The sequence below is a fragment of the Dicentrarchus labrax genome, unplaced genomic scaffold (genome assembly GCF_905237075.1).
Source record: "Dicentrarchus labrax unplaced genomic scaffold, dlabrax2021, whole genome shotgun sequence".
NCBI classification, from domain to species: Eukaryota; Metazoa; Chordata; class Actinopteri; family Moronidae; genus Dicentrarchus; species Dicentrarchus labrax.
Window position 1 is genome coordinate 20,610,168 of NW_026136720.1, and position 16,425 is coordinate 20,626,592.

At 40.2% G+C, this 16,425-nt stretch overlaps 1 protein-coding gene across 1 annotated transcript; it reads left to right on the forward strand.

Moving 5' to 3' along the window:
* Positions 1-407: 407 nt before the first annotated feature.
* ireb2 (iron-responsive element binding protein 2) lies at positions 408-13,448 on the forward strand. Its single transcript, XM_051383038.1, has 22 exons — positions 408-540; positions 2,797-2,883; positions 3,590-3,755; positions 3,934-4,071; positions 4,172-4,414; positions 4,659-4,728; positions 5,398-5,581; positions 5,821-5,960; positions 6,708-6,879; positions 7,096-7,196; positions 7,492-7,608; positions 7,771-7,930; positions 8,205-8,340; positions 8,865-8,949; positions 9,051-9,207; positions 9,546-9,670; positions 9,782-9,886; positions 9,998-10,140; positions 10,738-10,885; positions 11,149-11,271; positions 11,406-11,591; positions 12,529-13,448. The coding sequence occupies exons 1-22, from the start codon at positions 516-518 to the stop codon at positions 12,637-12,639; spliced, it is 2,922 nt and encodes a 973-aa protein (XP_051238998.1). The 5' UTR covers positions 408-515; the 3' UTR covers positions 12,640-13,448.
* Positions 13,449-16,425: the final 2,977 nt, after the last annotated feature.

Genomic DNA, 16,425 nt, shown 5'->3' on the forward strand with positions numbered 1-16,425 from the left:
GAATTTCTTTATTGATGTGAAATGTGTTTGTTACAGTTGTTCAAGGTGCTCACACAATGTTAAAGAATAGAAATAATACAAGCATACATCATATTACAATATCTGACACAAGATAGAAAATGTATATATATAATGTATATGTATTATGTACTATGTCTTTGTATATTATGTATAGACATATATATAAAAATAAAACATAAAAATAGAAATGTGTGCGATGATAATAATAAATAAAAACAGAATTTATTAGCATTATAATTATTGTTGTTCTTGACCAAAAAATAAAAATCCCCCAAGGTCCTCTCAGGCCAAGAGGTGAAGACTGTGAGCTGCGGCTGAAAGCTCCATGAAAAACAAATAAGTGGACCTTGAGTTTTACCTTTTGTTTACTTTTTATATTTATTTAGCCAGTAATCTCTGAGTGGGCGTGGCCGTAGATCCCTGCGCTCTGATTGGTCGGCTCGGCGCTGCCAGTGCGGTCCTGAGAGCGGGTCGTGTTGATCTCAGAAGTCATCATGGCGCTCAGTTCCCCAGTCAAAGGTAAAGAGGAGTCTTCTGCTAACATTACCTAGCAAGCCTACATCCGATCAGCCTTTCAGCCTTTCAGCCTTAACGACAGGCATCGATTAAGAAAAGACGAGTTTCCCCTAAAATAAAACGGCCGTTGTTTGCTTTCCGTTAACGTTACATAAAGTGTACCGGCGACTAAAGCTAACATTAGCTAGCGTTGCTCTACAACTAAGCAGGAGCTGTTAAATTAGCTAATGCCGCAAGCTAGATGCGCCTTCTCTCTGCCCAAAAAAACAACAACACAGCTTTAACCTACTTTCTATCTCATGTTAAACTTAATATTGTGTGTAAATTGCTGTTTTTCTTATCTCCTGAAGACGTCCAGCCGCAGCACGATAAGTAGTTAGCGTTAGTTAGCGTGTGTGCTTCCCGATAAGGACTAGTGTTAGCTACTTGAACCTCAGCTAGCTCTGTAGCTAGCTGTCTATAACCTGTGATCGGGACACATACAGGATGTTCACAGACAGCACTGTCATCGCCACTTATACAGTATGTTACAGATGGGTTAAACAAGACAAGGATTGTTATTTCTAGTCTTAACACCCAGCTAGTTAACGTGTCTGTTGTTTATAGGCCACCGTAAGAAAATGATAAGTGTAGCATTGAGTCAGTTGTGTAATATTTTTCCAAACAATACATTTCCGTAAGCCTTCCATATCAGTGAAATCAGGTTTACATAAGGATTTATCTCCAGAGGATCTCACTAGTGATCAGACAGTGTTTTTGCTATGTTTTCCATTCTGCTTTGCATTAGATTATGGATTTTAGTTTTTGCATACAGTTATTTAAAAGAGGTGAGCACACACAAAAGCATCTCAGTGAGTGTTATGTAGAAAGCAGCAAAACATGGGAGAGATATGTGAGCTGGTTGTGAATTATCTGACTAAAATATTATTCAGATTCAACATAAAATGGTCAATGTGTCATTTAAAATGGTTGCATGTTCAAATTATGTAGCATATGTTTTTAAATGGGATCCCTTACACGCTACCTTTCACTGCTAAATATGTTGCAGTGGAATCAAGAGCACAAAAACTCTTCTTATGTCGGTATGCGACTATGATTATAAAAGCTTTATTTCAAAACTGGTTTCTGCTTGCTTAGCTGAATAACAGCATTTTGTTTATTTGCCTTCTTCTTGAACAGCAGTGCCCCACCACTAGTGAAATATGGTTTAGAGGAAATACTGCAGATGAAGAACATATGAAACCCCCTACTGTGTCACTCACGTTGGTTTATTATCAGATTGTAGAAATTGGACTAAACTGTTTCTGTTATATGTGTACTTGCATCTTTTCCCTTAGTAAAAGTGTGTGGCCTTGACTTTCATCTGTGCAGGATTGCATTGTTGTTCCTGAGGAGTTTTGTATAAATCGCTTGGCCAGTCTACTCTCTACAGTTTTGGTGTCATAATGATCAGTAAAGTGTTGCTTTCAAAGCTAGTAACCTAAGAGCCTGAGTTACAGCATGATGTCCTGTTGTGAGACCAGTGAGTAGTGCTGTGCCAAGACTCAAAAGATTACTCTGTCCGTAGGGGCTCAGCACTTGCTTAGCTTCATTTTAAAACCAAGTCTTAAAGGAGATTTTCATCATTATTAAACAGCTAAAAAAAAATGTACCAGCATTTCTCTTTTAGCCCAAACCTCTACCACCCATTGAGCCTCTACTGTCTCTACCAATCTGATTACGTAATTGTGTTTCTCTTACAACCAGAGACAATTTTCACGAAAATATTTTTGCATGGCTGCTGCAGTTTCTTGTTTATAACCTTTAGTTTAGGGTAACCACATCCTGCATAAGCTCACTTTACTACACTTTAAGACCTCAAAGGAAAGAGTCAGACCAGAAAGATCTTTTCCGTTTCTCTTTTCTCTGCATTTACATTGTGCACCCCCATCGCTATTCTTGAGACGAACAGCTCAGCTACTAGTAATAATCACTAATACAGCGTGGTATGTAGTAAGCCAATTGTATAGAAACATCATGTGCACAAATGGCACCAAAAAAAATGGAGGCTTCCTGCCATTTTTTTAGAGACGTGCCTTGTTTTTTAGGAGTTCCCCTTTGGGTAGTTGTTAGTAAGGTTAGGCTGGTAAAATAAGAAGGCACAGGGCTTAAGTAAACCTGGATAACCTGCAAGCAGACTGAGTTGGTCACATCTGGAAATGACCTGTACTTGGCTGGAATTAAAGTTGTTTTGATACATGTTTTTTTTTCCCTCTGCAGAGCACCCATATAGCCATCTAATTGACACACTGCAAGATGGCAGGATCAAGTTCTTCAATCTACAGAAATTAAATGATCCAAGATATGGTGAGTTCAGGCCCTCTGACTAAAAGAAAAGGCACACACATTTTAAACGTGCTGTCTGTTGACACCTTATGCAAGTAGCATTCATTTGAATGAGATCTGCACGATGTAGATGTAGTTGGATATTGCACAGTAGAAATCTATCAGTATTTTGTGTTATACAAGCATCATAATATGGTTGTGTGCATGTAAAAGGCCTTATAAAACGTGTGAAGAACATTTGTAAACATACCTGTAGATGAAGGTAAGTCTTGACTTAGCCTCTAAGAGCCTGCATCGGTGCACATTCAATTAACACTTGTGTAACAAGGACAGTGAACTGTTTAAAGGTCCAGTGTGTAATATTTAGGATGATCTATTGGCAGAAATGGAATCTAATATTTATAGGTATGTTTTCTTTAGCGTGTAATCACCTGAGCATAAGAATCGTTGTGTTTTTGTTAGATTGAATGAGCCATTGTTATCTACAGAGGGAGTGGGCTCTCTTCCACGGAGTCTGTCATGTTTCTACAGTAACCCAGAACGGACAAACTAAACACTGACTCTAGGTCTCTAAAGTTTTTCGTGGTTTTCATGACCACACACTTGGAACGGGAGGACGGTGTAATCTGCAACCACTCTGCCCCTAAATCCTACACACTGGACCTTTTTATTTACACACTGTTTACTGTGGGAAATTAAACCACCCTTTTCTGTTTGCTCTGTGCAGACAAGCTGCCTCTGTCCATCCGTGTCTTACTGGAGGCAGCAATTCGTAACTGTGATGGCTTTTACACAAAAGAAGAAGACGTCCAGAACATACTGGACTGGCAGCAGCAGCAGAATAAAGCTGAGGTGCCGTTCTCTCCAGCGCGAGTCCTTCTCCAGGACTTCACGTGAGTTCCATAAGGACTTGGGTAAAATAGCTGACCCACCAGGAGGTTGAATATTAGCTCTTGTGTCATCATCATCTCTCTTTGTGCTCCTTGACATAAACAAGTTCAGTTTATTCCTATAAATCCCTGAAGGACGGCTGGGTTTCATTATTTCCCTTCTCCTGGTTTCCTCTGACAGTGGTATTCCTGCCATGGTGGACCTGGCAGCCATGAGGGATGCAGTGGCCAAACATGGCATGGACCCCAACCTGGTCAACCCTAAATGCCCCACAGACCTCATCGTAGACCACTCATTACAGATTGATTATAGCAAATGGTGCGTTTGCATTTATATTTTCCCTTTATATTGACAATGAGCTTAAGTAAAGGAGAACGTACAGCCAAAAGATGGACACACACTCTTTTTTTATCCACAGTGCCATACAGAATGCTCCTAACCCAGGTGGAGGGGACGGCCCAAACCAGAGCCACGGTCCTTCACGATCCACACCCTCCAGGCCTCTGTCCAGAGGAGGCTCACAGTGTGGGGGCCAGCGGGGCTCCTGTAGTAAAGCTGCCTGCAGTGACCCTCCAGCCTCCTCGGGTCGGTCTCCAGCGTCTGTCCAGCAGATCGAGAATACACCTCTCCTCTGCCCTTTCCACCTGAAGCCTGTGTCTGAGTGAGTGTGACGCAGGACTATTGATACGCGACTTACTCCACAAAGCAGTGAAACATTAGTTTGTACAACATTACTGATATAACTGTATCCTGATATGGAAGAATGGAACTTTTTTTAAATGACACTTTTGTTTGCCCACCTTTATATCTCCAAGGTCTCATTAGAACTTGAAGAATCACAGGTCACTACTTTGTTTAGGCCCTTTTTAGACTTCCTCTTTATCATGATTTGTTCTTTTCTGCAGAACTGATACAGCTCTGAAGAATCAGGAAATGGAGCTGACCAGAAACAAAGAGAGGCTTCAGTTCTTTAAGGTACAGCAAAGAGCAGATGTGCTTTTATTACATCATATTAGACAATCAGAGGGAGAGAAACACTTGTTATTCAGGGAAATATGCTTAAACAGGGAAACAATTACCCTGGCTCTGTGTAAAGGTAGCAAAATCCACCTACCAGCACTTATTTTAATGTGTATTATTGTGTCTCATTTGTTTAATCCATGTAAAAACCAAAAAAAACACAAGTCACCATTTCATGGGTTTTAGTTCCTTGTTTTCAATTCAGTGTGCTTTGTTGGCATGAGTCTAGACAAGACAATATTTCCAAAGCATTAAGAAATGAGATTGAAAATAAAGTTAGCTGATGTAACTCTCTGCAAGAAAAAGAGGATTGAGAGAAGTGTATTTCACAAAATGTCAAACTATTCTTTTGTTTGTTTGGAACAAGGAGCATTTAATGCCGTCTTCATATCAGAAGTAATACGTTAAACAGAGTGTTTTGTTTCATACTTTTTATAAGACTAGTTTTATTAGTCAAAAAACGTCTATATTTTGGCTCATGGTAATATTCTGTAGCTTTCAGTGAAAATTTAAAGAACTTCGTTTCACTTTTAGAGAACAGAACAAAGAGTTTGTGCCTTGAGTGAGACACAAAGTTAAATGTTTTTCTAATTATTGCTCTCTTCCTGTCTGTCAACCAAACAGTGGTGTTCAAAAGCATTTAAGAATGTGAACGTAGTTCCTCCGGACGTTGGTGCAGTCCACCAGGTGAATCTGGAGTACCTGTCCAGAGTGATCCAGGTCAGAGACGGTTTCATCTACCCTGACAGTGTGGTGGGAACCGATTCACACACCACCATGATAAATGGCCTGGGCATCCTGGGCTGGGGTAAAGCTTTTTAAGAATTTAACGTTCTTAGCAGTTGTTAACGCATTTGTTGTAACCTATGTGAACTTAACAGGAACTTTAATTTACAACCATGTTTGATGTTTCTTACTCTTCCGAGGGGTTGAGGAAATAAAATAGCTGCTATTCAGTGAGAGTAATGACAGTTTCTGTTGATTCACTCTACAATACAGTCTTTGTTCAATAAAAATTATTTCATTTTGTCTGCTTTCCTCCACCAGGTGTTGGGGGAATCGAGTCAGAAGCTGTGATGCTGGGCCAGCCAGTGTCTCTGACACTTCCTCAGGTGGTGGGCTGTAAACTGGTGGGCACCATCAACCCCCTGACCACCTCCATAGACATCGTCCTCGGCATCACAAAGGTAACACTGCTTTGCTGTACTTTCTGTGTTATTAGGACTTCACACATGTTCCAGCGAGGCACACACAGTGGAGGACAATAAGAATACCACTATATATAAGAATCATTTCACAGTTGTACATTTTTGAATCATAGAAAAGAAACTTGGCAAGGAATTTATTAGATAGATAGATAGATAGATAGATAGATAGATAGATAGATAGATATACTTTATTGATCCCAAGCTGGGAAATTGCAGGAATTTATTAGGACTTTACCGAATAGTTTGAAGCTTTATTTATGACATTGACATTCAAATTCTAAATCAGCATTCGAATGCCGCACAGCTCGGGACTCTATAAAAATGTAGCGACCACATAACATAGCTGTCTCTGTCTCACTCCTCTGTCATCGGTCTGTATAAAGAGCTGCCGGTGTGTGTATCTGTTTGACCGAGGGCAGGGCAGAGAGAGGACACATCACAAACAGGATGAAGCGTGGCTGCGGCTCCTTCCCGCAGAGTTATGCGGAGGTGTGGCTGTGGGTCTTTATTGTGCTTTTGAACATGGACGCTGTTTATTTCTCTGATTCACTGCGATGGCGACAGATGTTCAAAGCTTCATTCGAAAACCTCCTGAAAGAGATGCCTGAAATGTAACAAAAAAACAACATTCGGTACAGCCCTGGAGTTTATTTTATTTCCATTTGTTTACAGGAAAAACATTTCTTTCACTGTGTACTTATCTATCATATGCATTGATTTTTCCAGCACTTGCGGCAAGCTGGGATCGCTGGGAAGTTTGTAGAGTTTTTTGGACCTGGCGTCTCCCAGCTCTCAGCCCCTGACCGAACCACCATTGCCAACATGTGCCCAGAGTACAACGCCACTGTCAGCTTCTTCCCCGTCGACCAAGTCACACTCAAGCACTTTAAAAAGACAAGTGAGTCACTCGAGTGATACTGAGAGTTTTGCATCACAGCTGCAAAATGGTGGTCTATGCAGTACCTCAAGTTATTCTTGGATTTATTCTTACATTTTCAAGCTGAATTTACTGGGTATTTACTACTATGTGTCCATGTTCAGAAATAGTACTTAGTTAGTTAATTAGCATTTCTTGGGTTGTTAACTAATCATAACTGTCATAATTTCCTTCCAGATTTTACCCAGGAAAAACTTGAATTGCTGGAGTCTTACATGAAGGCTGTAAAACTTTTACGAAGCTATGAAGATCCCTCAGAAGACCCTGAGTATTCTGAGGTAATGTATCAAAGCTTGTTGTGAATCCTCAGAGGATAAACAGATAGATGAGTGAAAGTCAAAGCTGCAGCGCCTGACAGTAGATAGATATAAATTTATCATAATTTTTTAATTTATTTTTTCCATTTTGCTTGATTAGGCAGAATAAAAGAGATTTTTAAATTCCCCTTTTTGTGTTATGATGATTAAAATTGCCTCATGTTAGCCATATTTGCAAAAATTAACCAGAGGTGCAGCAGTAAAGGTATTGATTTTCGTAAATTAAGCAAATTTAAAACCATTCATCCACGTGCAGGTGATTGAGATCAACCTGAGTTCCATGGCGCCCTACGTGAGCGGACCCAAGAGGCCACAGGACAGAGTGGCAGTGAGCAGCATGAAAGAAGACTTCCAGAGTTGTCTTGATGAGAAGGTAACATAAAAAAAACACAATAAAAATTCTGCCAGTCTTCAGTATAACTTAGTCAGATATTTGGGGTTAGGTTCACGGTTATCCCGGCGATACATTGTTGACATTTTTATGTTATCTCACCGTTATCTAACAAGGAATTTGCTTTCCTCGGTTTCCCTGCAGGTTGGCTTCAAAGGCTTCCACATCTCTAAGGAGAAGCAGGACATCCTGGTTCCTTTCCTGCACTGCGGTCAAGAGTATCAGCTGGCCCACGGCTCGGTGGTCATTGCTGCTGTTATCAGCTGCACCAACAACTGCAACCCGTCTGTCATGCTGACTGCAGGTAAAGCCCTGAGTGACAAGATGAAGATATTCCTGAATGTCATCTAGTCATCTCATCTTTTTGGTGTCACATTTGAATTTACATACTTTACATACATACATTCCTTCCAGCATGAATCTAATTATAGTTGCACTCTCACCTTATTGTAGATTACACATTTTCTCTTTTCTGTTACTTACAAAAAGTAGTATTCTGCTTTGTGATACTTCACTTCTCTGTGTGGCTTCTTACCACAGGCACATTTGCATAACGCAGCTGTTTTCGTGATTGACAGGTCTACTGGCCAAGAAGGCTGTGGAGGCCGGGCTTGTCGTCAAGCCTTATATTCGGACTAGCCTGGCTCCTGGAAGTGGCATGGTCACTCACTACCTCAATACCAGTGGAGTCCTGCCGTACTTTAGCCAGCTGGGGTAAGGATGGGGGAAGGACACACACAGATTACCCCTTTTAACACCAGGGCAGTGACCTGGGATGAACCTGCATATGCAGTTCAAGTCCTTTTATATCAGTGAGGGCACCAGAAACACCTCTTTGTGTAATGCAGTACACTTTGTAAGCACCACAAACTACATCCTCCAAAATGCCCACACAGTGTAATGAACTCCTCTCTCAACAAAAATTGAACGATATAAACTTTTTGTAGTTGTAATCATACAGTAGATTGTACCCTCTCTACCATAAATTCTGTTCTTCTGGAGTGTGTTGCACCGAATATAAAATCCAACAATAAGCTTGTGTCTAAAGTTATTAGTAACTAGAAAATGTGAGACTAGTGATTTACTAAATTGGGTTGCTTAGTTTTGTGGGGTAGATTTTAGGTATTTTGGTGCATAATGTTCATAATAATCATAGTAAGAGAAAAGACACGGCCACAAAATAATTCTGAATGATTTAATTTTCTCACAAACACTGTTTTCCTTCCTTCTCTCCACAGGTTCGAGGTGATAGGTTATGGCTGTGCCACCTGTGTAGGGAACACGGCTCCGTTACCAGAAACTGTCGTGGATGCAATCAAACAGGTGAGATCTCTGTAATGCTAAAGTGGTATTGGTACATTTTTTTTATTTTTTTTAAATTGCCTCTCACAACAATCAAATCTTGATAATCTGTTGTGTTTTAGGGGGACCTGGTGGCCTGCGGTGTTTTATCTGGCAACAGGCACTTTGAAGGCCGCCTGTGTGACTGCGTGCGGGCCAACTACCTGGCCTCCCCTCCCCTGGTGGTGGCCTATGCTCTTGCGGGCACTGTAGGAATCGACTTTGAGAAGGAGCCTCTGGGTAAGGAAGGCAGGAGCTCTCTTAAGCTGCTCCTCTAAAACCTGAAGCTCATTGGATGATGTTCCTTTAGTGAACAATTCATGATTCATTGTGTTGTACAGACTTGCAGCAGCCGTAGAACAGGTGACAACAGTGTGGGTAGTTTAAGGTCTAAACCAGTGTGTTATCTGGTAGTAATCTGGTTTTAATATACAATCAGTTCAGTTTGTAAGTCTGAATATATTACACACTCCCAAATTCTTGTGATGAAAAGTGTTTATGGCTGAGCAGATGTTGACAGCTGTGCTTTATTATTGATACTGTTTTTGCTAACGTTGGGCATCCTGTTGTCGGTGCAGGTGTGACTTCAGAGGGGAAGGAGGTGTACCTCTGTGACATCTGGCCGTCCAGGGAGGAGGTCCAACAGACTGAAGAGGACACAGTCATCTCCTCCATTTTTAAGGATCTTAGAGGAAGGATGGAGGTGAGGACATGATCTGTCTTTCTTTCCTTTGTGTATGCCTAATGTCTTTTTCATTTAGTGAATTTATGATGTTATAAATGTTTTTTTGTTCCCACTATGCTCTCTCTCCAGCAAGGGAACACATTTTGGAACAACATTGAATGTCCAGATTCTGTGGTTTTCCCTTGGGATCATAAGTCCACATATATCCGTTCGCCATCTTTCTTTAGCAAGTTGGTAAGTCATCCGTTCTTTGTGGTTAGCATTGTAACGCAGTTTCTTCTCATTTCACATATCAGAGTAAGTACAGCAGCAGTTCACATAATAAGTGCTCATCTTTTGTCTCAGAGTAAAGAGGTGCCACCTCCTCAGTCGATAGAGAACGCTCATGTCTTACTGTTCCTCGGGGACAAAGTCACCACGGACCACATCTCACCAGCCGGCAGCATTGCCAGGGTCAGCGCCGCCGCCAAGTACCTGCTGAGCAAACGGTCAGTTTCAGATCAGACAGCAGGAAGATCAGAACTTTAATATTACATCAATCTCACCACAAGGTCTATCTATTAGCTGTTATAACAAAATCTTATTTCACTGAATGAAAGAGACACTCAGGACATGTTTACAATATATCTGAGTAATATGATGAGTCATGATAAACTATTAGAAGTCCAGACTAGAGAATGCTAGACTCACACAGCATCTTCATCACCGTTTTAAATTAAGAAACACTACTTATTTTGGTTGTTACCCGGCAATAATAAAGGAATAATAAAGTTTATTTATTTATACATTTATGGCCAGGTTGGTGTCTTGTTAATGACAACTACAAAAGTTACTTGTGGATATCCAGTTTCTCAAAAACAGTCCACTCAATAAAATGTTTTTTGTATAACTAAAATTAAAATGTTGCATGTTGTATGTGTGTATTTTCAGTAATGAATAGATAATAGATATAATGTATATGAGATCTGTTTGTACAGTCTGTTGTCTGAATAGGTCAACAAAATATGTACTTATTGTCACTGAACAGTGTTTTTCCTTGCGCAATGTCAGATTTATTAACCTCTCACTGTGACTGTCTTGCTCAGCCTGACACCGCGGGAGTTTAACTCGTATGGCGCTCGCAGAGGGAATGACGCAGTGATGACCAGAGGCACCTTCGCCAGCATCAAGCTCCAAAATCGATTCATTGGCAAACCGGGCCCTAAGACTTGGCACATTCCTTCAGGCCAGACGGTGAGTGTAAACCTCTTAAGACTAGTAACCTATGGGTGGATTCGAACACAGTTTTTCACCTTTGATAAAGATTCTGTGTAGTTTTTTTTTTTTTACGTATTGACTTATACAAACACCAATCCTGCACAAGCTGGAGGTTTGAGCTGCAGCATTGTGTGTGCCTAGCATTGTCACTTTCTACACGTTCAGACCAGACTAACTGGCTTGTTTTGCAGTGTCAGATCTACTGCTAATAACATGTCTCTTCCTGTTTGTCTGATCAGTTGGATGTCTTCGAGGCAGCCGAACGCTATCAGAGAGATGGCATTCCCCTCATCATCCTGGCAGGGAAAGACTACGGCTCTGGAAACTCCAGGGACTGGGTAGCCAAAGGACCATACCTGCTGGTAAACTGCAGCACCCACACTTCATTTAACATGGGACCCTTACCTCGCAGTGGTTACATTTGAATAATAATATATCAATTTAGACTAATGCCTCACTTGTTTGTGCCTTACACCTGCTTCTCTGCGGTCCATAGGGTGTACGTGCAGTCATCGCTGAGAGCTTTGAGAAGCTGCACAAGAACCAGCTGGTGGGAATGGGCATCATGCCGCTCCAGTTCTTGCCCGACCAGAATGCGGACTCACTGGAGCTCAGTGGGAAGGAGAGGTTCACCATCACCCTGCCAGACAGCCTGAGCCCGAGGCAGCAGCTCACTGTCAAGGTAGGAAACAGGAATGAGAGAGGCATTCAACATTGATTATCCTGTTGAAATACAATGCATTCAATTGATATTGAATACATGTTAGTGAGGTGTTAGTGAAGTATTACATTATTATTATTACTTTTTACTAGCGTTGTACTTTTTATTTTCAGAATTCAAAGATGACTATATAACTTTTATTTCCAAAAATGCTAGTTCAGTTATTTGCCATCTTTTGACACTTTTTCCAAATCAAATAAGTTAAAGTACTCAACAACGATTTCCAAATAATATTTAACAAAATTAAACTTAGAATAATTTTTGGGCACAAAGGGTAAAAAAAAAACACAGCTTTAATAACATATTATCATCATTATAAAGCTGTTATGTTTAATTTATTTAATTCACAAGACAAAAAGCTCCTATTGTAGTTGTGTTTCTGTCCACTGGAAGAATTGAAGTCCATTCTCTATGTTGTATCTCACTCTCACTAGCTGCTAATTGTTTGACTGCCATCACCAGCTAGTCACTAACTTAGTCAGCCTGCAGTATTGTCTGAAGACAAGACTGAACCATCCAATAAATGTGCTCTAAAACCAAAACAATGAGATGAAATAGGCAAAAAAAATCAGTAAAGCTGGATATATTGGTGATCTGTCGATTCATCAGTCCCATTCACATTACACACAGCCATTTGATTCAGTGTTAATATCATAACATACCCAGCTTGATGTTGTGTGTTCTTTGAGGAGGAAACTTGTATTTGCTGACTCAAACAATCACTGGATTCCTGTCTTTCTTTTGTAACGAAGCTTTTATTTAGTTATGTTATCAGTTATAGCATTTATCAGGGACATCTCCATTAATTGTAAAATATCCTAAATCCAGAACAATGGCATTTTAATGAAAGCACTTTGATGAAAGGTTTAGTGAAAGTTTTTTTTGTGCTGTCTTGCAGATTAGCGAAGGAAAGTCCTTCTTCGTCACTGCACTGTTTGACACCGAGATGGACATTATCTTTTTCCGACACGGAGGGCATCTTAGATACGTTGCTCGGACTTTGCTCTGAAACACCCCGCTACCCGGTCCCAAGCCTGCTGAATGTGCCCGAGGTTCATGAACAGCAGCCCTCATCCTTTCACCTGTTTGTCTTCAGCATGAATGAAAAATCGGAGCAACGTGAAGGCTGACGTTTTGCCCGCTCGAGCTCGATGAACGTCTCCAGACTTTTCGGGAGTCCCGAAACGTCAGTTTTCAGTCCCGTTCCTGAACTGCTTCTCCATCACTACACGTGGCTGTTTCATTTTCAGCAGCAGCGTTTCTCCTCACAAGACAGTCAAAACAAGCAGAGGAAGTGGTGACATTCACTCAGCAAGGATATTGTACCCTAGACGACCTTTGAACATTGTTTCTTTTGTGTGTTTTACTGTTGGAGTGTACCGAGGGGCACATTTCTTTCATCGAGGACTTGAGCCGAGAGGAAATGGATCCTGCCAAGAAAGGCTAACACGGTGCTAGGTACTACAGCATGAATACATTGGTGTTTTTAGGGTGCAATGCAGCTGTTTTTTCCCAAACATCCAGGTAAATTGTCTAATTTTGTGAATTGCAGAAATTTGCAGAATTGATGTCAGTTGCCCATATTTCTTATTGGGGCCAAACACTCTTGTGTAAATTAAAGTTCTGTTAATATTTCTTTTAATCAAATTTGCCTTTTGCAAAAAGTACAATTTTCTCCTTATTCAGTCAACTTTTATTATGTGGAAAATGTGAAATCCCTTTTTGCTGTTGCTTGTATCACTAAGCTTCCTACATAAAGATGTCTCCTACTACAACCAGCAGTCCTCTGCATTACATTAAAGGTAAATTATAAAAGTTTTTCAGACTAAAGAATCCATTAATGTCAATCAACAAAGCAGCAGGTGCTTCTAACAGTCAATTAAAATACATTTAGTGTCTGTACCCAAAGTATAACTCCGTGTTCTCAAAGTGCAACGTTATTAGTTAAACACTTGTTTGTCGTGTTGAGGCGAACCTTAGCTGTAGTTACACTTGTCATTTTGATGTGCTTCTTTTAGATTAAAACCCACACATTTTGTGAGCTCACACGCCTTCATCACCTGAATGGATTTTACATCTGTATCCTGTGACCGTGTCCAGCTCACTCTCCACAGCCTGAGCCTGACTACCTCCAGCCGCGTTATTAGCACCAATATTTATTCAAAGGGGAACAGTACATATTGTTAAGTATTGCATTAGTATGTTAATAGGTCCTGAGGAGTACTACTGCATATGTGAAAAGCATTTTGTTGCTCCAACAGAAAAAATCTGATCTACAACTTCTATTTTAAACAAATACTTCTCTTACTCAGAATCTCAATTCTGAGGCTGTTCTGGAAATAGTTTTCTAATAAATATAACGACCCATATCAACTTCTGGTTAGTCCCGCCCATTCAGAGTATAGATTCAAGTAAAGATAATTGAAGAGATACGGATAATCGTGCACTCGCTCATCCATACTCTGCACAGAGCCGTTTTCATGCTAGGCTAATCTAACTGGCTGCTGCCTATATAGCTTAATATTGTACATGCACACATATATTGTCTCATCTGACTGTATTTCTTTACACAGTCTCATTTAAACAAGTGGACCGATAACTGGTTAGCACCATGTGAAGGTAAAAGCTGCTTTGAAGTGACAAGTGTAATCATAGCTCTTCATCCCCTCGGCATCTCTCCTGCCACTGTGTGATGATGCATCCGTTTACTTTCAACTGTCAAGAGTTATTACATCATGCAATAGCTCCACGCATGAAGAGATTGTTCAAATTCATCCAAGGGAGAAATGACTGATAATCAGTGCTTCATCATTCACCATCTCATACTGCAGTTTGAACGGACTGAAGTGAATAATAAGTGAAAGGAGAGCAGCCCTGCCTTTGATACAGGTATTCTTTAGTTTAGGATCCATTGCAATGTATTGAGGTACCGGAGAGATTGAGATCTGAAATCATTCTTTTTGTGTCTGCTCTGTATGATTTAATATTTGTGCATGTTGAAAACATTACAGTAGATACTGGCACTTATCTGAAATCATCCCTCCAGTGCAACATGTCACGTTATCTAGTAGTTTGGAGCCTTTATGCATTTCTATTTTTCAGAGAGCATGATGATGTGCTGGTTGTGTTTTAAGAGAAGTTATTTATTGACACCTACACTATTCTGTAATATGTTGAAACCATTAACTGCCTGGAACTGCTGCAAAACCGTGTAGTTCTTTGTCATTTTAAGAGTGAACAAAGATGATATTTTGCCTTGTGTAACTGCCAAAAAGAGTTGAAGCAAGTTGCAAAGCTGTCCTTTGTTTGTGTGGGTGCCTCATGTGTGAAAATCCCTCATAGTTTCAACACTGCAGCTTCATAATATAGAACATGTAGGGTTTTTATTTTTAAGTTCCTCAGCTGGGGCCAGTCCATCTTGCTTTGCCTTTATAGTTTTAGTTTGTCAGTGTCATCTAGATGGAACAACATTGTGAACTGAAGCATGCAGCAGCAACACAGCATGAAACCTGTACCTGTTGTGTCATCATGTGTAGCAGACAGTCAGCTGGTCCGCTGCTGCTGCTTCCTGTCGTCTCAGTTTAGGGAAGCAAAGTATGCAAACGAAGTGCATCGCTGCACGTGTGAAAAGGTGTCTGGATGTGCGTAATCATATTGTACATAGTTTTAAATAAATGGTAAAGCAACGCGCTGCTGCTGTGGTTGTCTGCGAGGCGTTCACGGTGCTGTTAAAGGTTTACTTGTGATGGGGAGTAGTACTGAGTCTAGTCTCTAAGTACTGTCTTCTGGTGGAGATTTGTCAGGTATAAGAAAATAACCCTATTGGTGTCATCGGGGGGTTGGTAGCAAGGAGTCTGAATGATGAGGGCATTGACAAGATAGGGTGGGTCTAACAAAATAAAAAAAAAGTAGGATCCAGTGTTTTTAGGCCTTGACATGAACAACAACTAAAGGTCAGAGTGTCTATGCATGCTTCAGATTAAATGACAAACCTTTGTTATATTTGTAATCACTCCCAAAACTGGTCATCAAGGTAACCAGAAAGTTTTCTTCCTCCAGTGGAAGACGAGTGAGCCAATTGTAATATCTTCAACTTATAACCAGACTATTTTTTTTAAAGCAAACATCCACAAATATTCACTTTATTTACATAAACAAGCATTTTTTTATATGTTAAATTGGGCTATTAAAGAATTGTGCTCCTACTACTACTACAGTTAAAAGAAACCTGTCAATGCTGTCTGGTCTATGCAATGGAGACACTGTTTATAAATTACCTTTAAATTTCTCATTTTTGTACAGCACTTTCGCATACTGATACTAACATATAAATTAATATGAGCTAATGTATTTACGATTTAAAAGTCAGCTTCTGGTTGGGTGTGAGTCAACTTTAATGAGGTCTAAATCCTGACAGTGACGGTATTTACAGTTTATAGAAATACCATTAAAAGTCTAGTAAGTCTACTAAAGGAACAGGTTTGGTCTCATTCACTAACTCACTCATTCACATTTATCAGGCTGCAGATTCTGACTCTCAAGGTGGAAACCCTTGTCAGACCAGTTGTGTACCTACGCCACATATGGAAAATAAAAGTAACAGCCCATGGTGCATTTGCTTCTCAAAAACACAAAGAAAATGTAAATCTACTCAATGTTACTTGGAATTATACAACATTTACTGTAGTATTTTTGACTCCATTCAGAAGCTTGTTTTTGCTTATAGAAACAGACTCTAGGTGGCGTTATTATAACTACCTAATATTAATGTTAAGAAAACAACTCGTGGACAAAT

What these genes read in the sequence shown, in the direction of transcription:
- ireb2 (XM_051383038.1), top strand. Translation starts at nt 516, where the DNA reads ATGGCGCTCAGTTCCCCAGTCAAAG. An exon ending in CACCTGAAGCCTGTGTCTGA is followed by an intron (nt 4,415 to 4,658) that starts GTGAGTGTGACG and finishes TCTTTTCTGCAG; the next exon opens with AACTGATACAGCTCTGAAGA. An exon ending in GTCTGTCATGCTGACTGCAG is followed by an intron (nt 7,931 to 8,204) that starts GTAAAGCCCTGA and finishes CGTGATTGACAG; the next exon opens with GTCTACTGGCCAAGAAGGCT.